The sequence below is a fragment of the Sinocyclocheilus rhinocerous genome, unplaced genomic scaffold (assembly GCF_001515625.1).
Source record: "Sinocyclocheilus rhinocerous isolate Xijiao unplaced genomic scaffold, SAMN03320098_v1.1 scaffold1600, whole genome shotgun sequence".
NCBI classification, from domain to species: Eukaryota; Metazoa; Chordata; class Actinopteri; order Cypriniformes; family Cyprinidae; genus Sinocyclocheilus; species Sinocyclocheilus rhinocerous.
Genome location: NW_015665129.1, coordinates 2,776,151 through 2,783,799, shown reverse-complemented (window position 1 = coordinate 2,783,799; position 7,649 = coordinate 2,776,151). Strand labels below are relative to the sequence as shown.

Here is a 7,649-nt window from a genome sequence, read left to right as displayed (position 1 = left end):
GATGACACTCCCTGACGCACTCCTAACATTTGATTGTACTATTTTTGCATTCGACTAATATTCATTTTTTTTTTATTCACAATCTCCTCATCACAGGCAGTCACATGTGTTCATGTTTGTGTGTGCTGTCTGCGTCACTCAGAGCACGTGCCTATATTGTGCACTATATCGAAATTTTTTTATATCGTTATCGAAGAAGGTGTACCGTCGATAAATATTGATACCGTTTTATCGCCCAGGCCTAACGGAAACGATAACGGTGCCGTTTTCAAAAATATGCGTTTTCAGTCCCCAAAACGCCGTTGTAGTGTAAACGAACAGTCAAAACGCGTAAAAAGTTGTCGTGTAAACGGCCCCTTAAATTAAGGGGCGGTTGTCACCTTAGGATGTTGTTTCTCATTTGGCTTTGATCCTAACCTGCCATTTTTTTTCACCTCGTAGATCATTGAGAAAAGGCCAGGACACAGCAGGAGTCGTGTTTTCAGAGAGGTGGAAATGCTGTACCAGTGTCAGGGGCACAGGTAACCTATTCTTTATTCTTTTCACAGGCAATGAAAAATGTGTATGTTGTGCATTCTAATGCGGCAATGTGGTTTTAACTCAAAATGTTGTCTTTTGTCCACCCAACAGAAATATTCTGGAGCTGGTGGAGTTCTTTGAGGAGGAGGACAAGTTTTACCTTGTGTTTGAGAAGCTGAGAGGAGGTACGTGTGTTTTCTGTAGTGTTATGTTACTCTTGAGAAACACTACCCAGTCTCTCCTGTGCCCAAAGACCAGCCATGAGTAATTAAATTGACACCCCGGCCATTGGAATGTGAAGATCGCGTGCCCCGGTTTTAATGTGTAACAATGTGTTGTTGTTTTTTTTAAGGCTCTGTCTTGGCCCACATTCACAAGAGGAGATACTTCAGCGAGCAGGAAGCCAGCATTGTGGTGCAGGACATTGCGAGTGCACTGGACTTCCTTCACAATAAAGGTATGAGAACACCGACTGGGAGGAGTGCTTTAGGCCTGGAAAAGGGAGATAAGAAGATGGTGTTACACATGGGGGATGGCTTTCTCTGGAGACAGTTGGGGAAGGGGAGGTTATGGGGGTTGTTGGAAATTGTATCAAGTTGATCATATTTCATCGACTAGCTTGAGGGATGCGCACTGGATTTCTAGGTGAAGTTGTGGGCTGACGTTTTATTCCTGTCGGTACTGTTGGGTGAAGGGATGCTAAGCCAATTTTAGTAGCACTTAGCAACAAGCTGTTTTGGAAACATTCGCCTATCTTTGCCCCAGTCGACAATCCTCACTTAGCCTGAATACCACACTACTAACGCATGACTTGTGTTTGCGCTTTTGTAGGAATGGCCCACAGAGACCTGAAGCCTGAAAACATCTTGTGTGAACACGAGAAAAGGGTGAGTCTTTTACGACAGCATGTTTGCCTAGTTAGAAGCTCAGACTATACTTTGCATTTGTGGTAAAAGTTTAATCAGATGATTTGAGGTTTCCAAGCAGACTATAAACGCTCGATCATGCTCAGCAGTTGTGGATGGAGTCATTTCTGAGCAAAGGTTTTTCATCTGATTTCCTGTTGATGTGTTTCTTGCAGATTTCGCCTGTGAAGATATGCGATTTTGATCTTGGCAGTGGAATTAAACTCAACAGTGACAGTTCACCCATCTCCACTCCAGAGCTCCTCACTCCAGTAAGTGTCTTTGTGACCCTAAACAAAGTATTGCATTTGACTGAGAAACGAACATAAGCTGTTAACGGCCGTCTCCCTGTTGTTTTGAAGTCTATGGATAAGATATACACATTGTCAATGTCGTTTCTTATCAGGAGGACCTGCTTTAATGCGATTTGACGATGTTGTGTGGTATCAGTAGGGTAGCTCATTCTGATTGGCTGATTTAATCATTCTAAAGACAGTGATGAAGGAATGGTTTTATGACCCCAATTTTTGAGATAGTGGAGCAGCAGTATTGAGTCCATTCTTAATTTATCTACATCGACTTAACAAACTTGTTGCTAACTTGTGGCATACAATCTTACAACATTAAAACCAATTTTTGTTTCTTTCAAAATATTTGAAATGGCCTTCATTATTCTAAGCTCTTGAGTTTAGTGTGTGTGTGTGTAAACAAAAATCTGTCTTCAGCTTCATGGCTTTGAATAAATGGGGCAAGACAGGCTAGAACAGGTGATATGGCAGGGTGGACAGTGAGAAATCCTCAGCATGGGGCTTTCAGGGTAACCCGAGTTGGATCCAACAGCTTGTTGTAAAGACTATTTGTGGACTGAATGGTTAAAGGGTGAAAGGTTCTAGTGTATCTAGTAGGGATGGGTACTGAAACCCGGTATTTAATCGGTCCCGGGGCTAAATTATGAAAGACTGGAGTATCGATAAGCTCTGACGTTAACGGTTCTGCTATCGGTACTGGAGAAATTAATAAAACACACATTTATTATTGCTATATATACATTATCTTGCAAATTCTATCTCACCAGAGTCGCCAGCTGTTTTTCAAACATTTGTCTATGATGCATTATTGCTATTAGCAATTCAGAAGAGATCGCGCTCAAGCGGAGGAGCTTCAGCACGCGCAACATGAAAGCCCTGTTTAATTATGATAGAAGAGAGAACTAAACATTCAAACATCTGCTTACACTTTAGGCCTGTGGCGGTTTTATTAAGCTAATTTATTTTTTTTATTTCGATTTTGGCTTCTAAGGATTATACAAAAGAAGACATGAGGTAAAGCTATTAAAAACTAGCTGCGTTTCGTCTTGCGCAACTTCTTTCCCTTCACAGCGGTGCGCATTCGTTCCTCCCTAAAACCCAAACTTAACGTCAGAATCAGCTCAGTCGGTGATTGTTCTAAAATGCCGTCTTTACTGTTGCTAAATTGCGGGACATGTTTGATAATAAAACGTTATTTAAATAAAACTCATTTCATTAAATATTTATTTTACATTTCAGAATATAAATCAATGTTAATTCAGCTCTTAATTTGTCATATATATATATATATATATATATAAAACAAAAAGTACCGATAAGAATACCGTTAAAGTACCGAATCGATAAGCAGTATCGGTAAGAGTAGTAATACCGTTAAAACCTTAACGATACCCATCCCTAGTATCTAGTCAGTAAACAATGTGGGGTTTGTCTTCATGCCCTGTGCTTGCTGATGGGCAAATAGTCTCGCGTGATTCTGCCATAGGGGAGAGGGTTTGATTTAATGCATTGCATGTATTTAAAGGTATATAAAATTTTGTCATTTACTCAAACCTGTAGGACATTCTTCTGCAAAACACAAAATCTGTCCATGTTCATTGTGTCCATATAATGTAAGTCAGTGAGATCCAGTGTTGTTCTTAAAAGTTAAAACTGTTAAATCATTCTTCAAAATATCATATTTTGTGTAAATGAAAAGCAGTCATACAGGTTTTGAACGACATTCATTTTTAAGTTTTGGGGGGGGTTTAACCATCCCTTGAACAATTCAGTACTAGTTGCACACTTAGAAAGACCTTGAAGCTTCTAGATACAGATTTGTTAGAATGTTTTGTTCTTGGCTACTTTCTTTTTTTTTGGTGTTTTTTTTTTTTTTTCAAGTAGCATGCACTCATTCAGAGTTCCAGAAATGCATCTCCCTTTGTCAGGAATGTTGATCAGAAAGTTCTTTGTGCTTTTTAAACTTTGAGCCAGTGTTTATATAGTTCCAATTTCTCAATTCCTTGTGTACTTGTGGAAAGCATGAGGAGGACAAGAATTCAACCCAAACAAACATTTCGGGCCTTTGTGCTCCAATTTCCTGTCATACCTTCTCCCTTAAGCACAGTTTAGACTCCATTTCTCATTTGTTTTTGTCTCTGTGGATTTCCTCAAGCCTGTCTGGGCATTAGTCTTTCAGTCAGTGTTACCACCCCACACCTAGCAACTGTTCTGTGATTGGTTTGGTGAGAGGGAGGATGAAAGAGGGAGGAGCATCTAGTGCACTCTGGTCATGCACTCAACATGTTTTTCTTGGGCAGGATCCCAAGGATCTTATCAGGGTTTTTTTCACCGCTAGCTTGATGTTAACTCTTTGTTTGTCACTAGATTTCTTCGCTGCTTACTAAGAGTTTCCCTTTTTTAATTCCTTTCGCTTTACTCTTACCGCAGGCTTTTGTGGGTGCATGTAGTGTGCTCGTACCATAAATGCTTCAAGAAAATCATGATTTCTGAGAAGTGCATGTACTTTACTTCCTGAACCATGTACAAAATTGCTTTCTCTTGACAGTTTTGCACTGCATGTACTTCTATACTGTGTGTTAACCTATAACCACAGGGGAAATTCATACATGTATAGGTGACTCGCTCACTCAGCTGATGCATGCCTTACTGCCAACCACAAAAACACAAGACAACACACCGACTGCGCGACTGCTCAAGCCAGTTTGTCCTTCCTTGGAAAGCCCCATATATAATCTGCGTGTGTTAGATGCTAGTGTCTGCAAGTGACTGATGCAATGCTATGCTAGTCTTACAGCTGAAGTTTGTCTCGAAAGTAAAAATCTGCTGCGCAGTTATCATTTAAGACCCCCTTCCCTCTTATCTCAAAGACAGAGATAGGCTCACAAGCGAGCCAGAGGGAATATACTTAGATTTTATAAAACGCATGGAAACTGCTGCAAAACATAAGCCCTAATTACAGGTCGCTCCGTTTCCCTGGTTTCTGGAAATTGGATACAGTTGGGTACACAACTGACTAGTTACATGCTGTAGCAATGTATATGTAGCTCTGGATTGGTTGTTCTTTCTGAAAGTCTTTTGTTCAGGAGTGGGGGTGGTTGTGAAGTGTTCTCTTGAATGTGAGGGTGTTGAGAGGCAGTGAGCAAAAATAGCCGTGTCGATGGGGGTTGGGTGCAACAGTGGAAGCTTTTGTCTGCACTCGGATTCCTGCACTGCGAAATAGCATTACATAAGTGCATGGAGGCGGAGCAACAACGGCAGCTGGGTTGAGGATAAGAAAAGAGACTAGCAGAGCAGACCTACCGCTTCCTTTAACTTCAGAGACACAAACCAAAACATGACCATGATGCACTTTAACACCTGTGAAAACTACAGAGGGGGGTTGGTCATACCAGTCATTGGATTTGCAGCATTATTGTTTTATGCCCACTTTTGAACTTCAACCTCGTATGATAACATATTTATGAGTGTAAATTATTGTAAGTTGTTATATGGGCAAATCATGTAGGGTTCAGATATTGGCCTTGATGCGTTAGAACTGAAGTGTACGAATTCAGGGAAGGTCTGGGATTTGTGATCTCTTGGAAAAAACGCTAAAGCAAGTTATTTTGTAACACTGACCTCAGTCTGGATTGCATAATTATAGGGGCTTAATGCAGCAAGATGGCCCAGCCCATTGAGAAAAGCTAAAAGAAACCCAGATCCTTCCAGAAGGGTCTTTGTCCTGCTGAACTACTGAACTGTTACTTCAGAGAGGTTCTATCCTTTTACGTCAAAGATGTGTGGGTCTGTGAGCTGATGTTGCTGCAAACTCAGTGTGTGTTGCTGTTATGTAATAAAGCATGGTATGTGGGGTTTTTTTGGACGCCCAATCCTTTTTTTTCCTGTCCCAATGCATGACCTAGTTTTAGGCAGAGGCGGTCGGAGCCCGAACCGACAAAGCAGTCTGTGCTTGCATGACTCACTACCCCGCCTCCATCTGTGACATAACAATCGTTATGTGGTTACTTCATTTAAGGGGCTGTATGCCACCATCGCATTTTCCATCTGGACTGCAGCACAAATGCTCTTCATGAGCAAGAACCGGGGGTGAATACTTTAGCATTCAACTAGTTAATCTGTCGTCAACCTCCCGCTCCAGCTTGGCGCAGTCTGCTGTTTACCATGGGATTCTCACTCTGTCGGTCTCAGACGTGCTTAGGGGTCCCACAGAACACATGACATTTGTCAGCTGAATGCAAGAACGTGAACAAGGACGTCTAAAGTGAGGGGGGAAAAACTGTAGAAATTGAAATGCAGCATAACCAACAGATGCACTTTTTATTGTTTTTTTTGCACAGCCAGTGTGACTGCCAGTTCAGTGACTGAAACAACCCAGGTGCCAGTTGATTACTTTCTTCTCACCCCGTCTTCCTCGTTTTCTTACTCTCTCACCTTAGTGTGGATCTGCTGAATACATGGCGCCGGAAGTTGTGGAAGCTTTCAACGAGGAGGCCACCATCTACGATAAGCGCTGTGATCTGTGGAGCCTGGGCGTCATCCTTTACATCATGCTGAGCGGTTACCCTCCCTTCGTGGGCCGCTGTAGACGCATCTGTGGATGGGAGAACGGAGAACCTTGTCAAGCGTGTCAGGTACATCACACACCCTGTTGCACTGTTGTAAACCTATGTCAAAAGTATCATATTCATGTGCTGTTCAATGAATAAAACTCATCTCTTGTTTCTTTGATTTTCCCCCCCTAGAACACCTTGTTTGAAAGCATCCAGGAGGGCAAGTATGAGTTTCCAGAGAAAGAGTGGGCTCATATTTCCTCCAGTGCCAAAGACCTCATTTCCAAACTGCTTGTGCGGGACGCCAAGAAACGTCTCAGCGCTGCTCAGGTTCTCCAGCACCCCTGGGTACAAGGGGTAAGGAACTGATTCTTTCAACTAAACTTCTAAGTGTAATTTTAGTAACTTTAAACCGCATCTTCATGATTTTTTTTTTTTAACTGTCGTCTTTCTTTCTCCAGGGTGCCTTTGACTGTCTGCCTTCCTCTATCTTGCTGCAAAGGTAAGCTGAGTTTGTGCCAGCATTTCTGCTAGTACATGCAGCTTGTAGCTTCCTCATCAAGCTAACCTTGTCCTTTCCTTCGACGCTCACAGGAATAGCAGCACTAGGGACCTGACGTTCTTTGCGGGCAAGGCTGTTGCCATGAACCGGCAACTAGCCGAGCAAGACGACCTAGAAGAACAGGAGCTGCAGGACTCCCCTCAGGTCGTTACAGCCGGTGCCACATCCATGCGCCTCTCCCCTCCCTCCAACTCCAAACTGGCCAAGCGCAGACAGAGGAGTAGCCTGCTGAAAGGAGCACCCGTGTCTGCTTCCGAGCTCAGGCAGCTCCTGGCACCGCTGGTCATTGTGGGAGACTGTGCTTGATCGGTTGAGCTGGGCTCCCTGTGAACAATTTTCCAATTTCAAATGGACAAAGTATCTGATACCTTTTGTGCAAATCCCTCTCCATTTCTTCTGCCCACTTGAATGAGACCCAGTTCTTTCCTACACAATGGTTCAGTTTGTGCCTGTTGCAAATCCAGTTTGCTTCTTTAAGCACTGGAGCAAAAGCTCCTACAGCACTTTGTTCAGCTCTCGACAGCATGGGAATTACCTTGAGAGCTCAAGGCGAATGAACTGGACTCTGTTTAGGACAGAGATTGGGTTTACACAAGCCATTCGGAAATTTGTCTAAAGGTAGAGCGTAAAATACCAGCTCAGACACCAAAGGTCTAATACCTCCCACCCCCCTTCCGAACCTCTTTTTGTGCTGCTTCCACGTTACAACTGGATCCACTGTGAATTTTCTCTGTGAGAGATACAACTGCGTTTGTTTTTCAGGAACGTTCTTCCTGTGTGTGTGTGTGTGTGTGTGTGTGTG

General features: G+C 42.8%; 1 protein-coding gene across 1 annotated transcript in view; it reads left to right on the top strand.

Moving 5' to 3' along the window:
* mknk2b (MAPK interacting serine/threonine kinase 2b) overlaps positions 1-7,638 on the top strand; it is a 13,659-nt gene extending 6,021 nt beyond the window's left edge. Inside the window, exons 6-14 of the mRNA XM_016542184.1 lie at positions 442-521; positions 631-704; positions 872-976; positions 1,351-1,406; positions 1,601-1,696; positions 6,172-6,366; positions 6,478-6,642; positions 6,747-6,787; positions 6,880-7,638. Of these exons, the coding sequence (XP_016397670.1) occupies positions 442-521; positions 631-704; positions 872-976; positions 1,351-1,406; positions 1,601-1,696; positions 6,172-6,366; positions 6,478-6,642; positions 6,747-6,787; positions 6,880-7,153 (1,086 nt within the window). The 3' untranslated portion in view covers positions 7,154-7,638. The remainder of the gene's footprint in view (positions 1-441; positions 522-630; positions 705-871; positions 977-1,350; positions 1,407-1,600; positions 1,697-6,171; positions 6,367-6,477; positions 6,643-6,746; positions 6,788-6,879) is intronic.
* Positions 7,639-7,649: the final 11 nt, after the last annotated feature.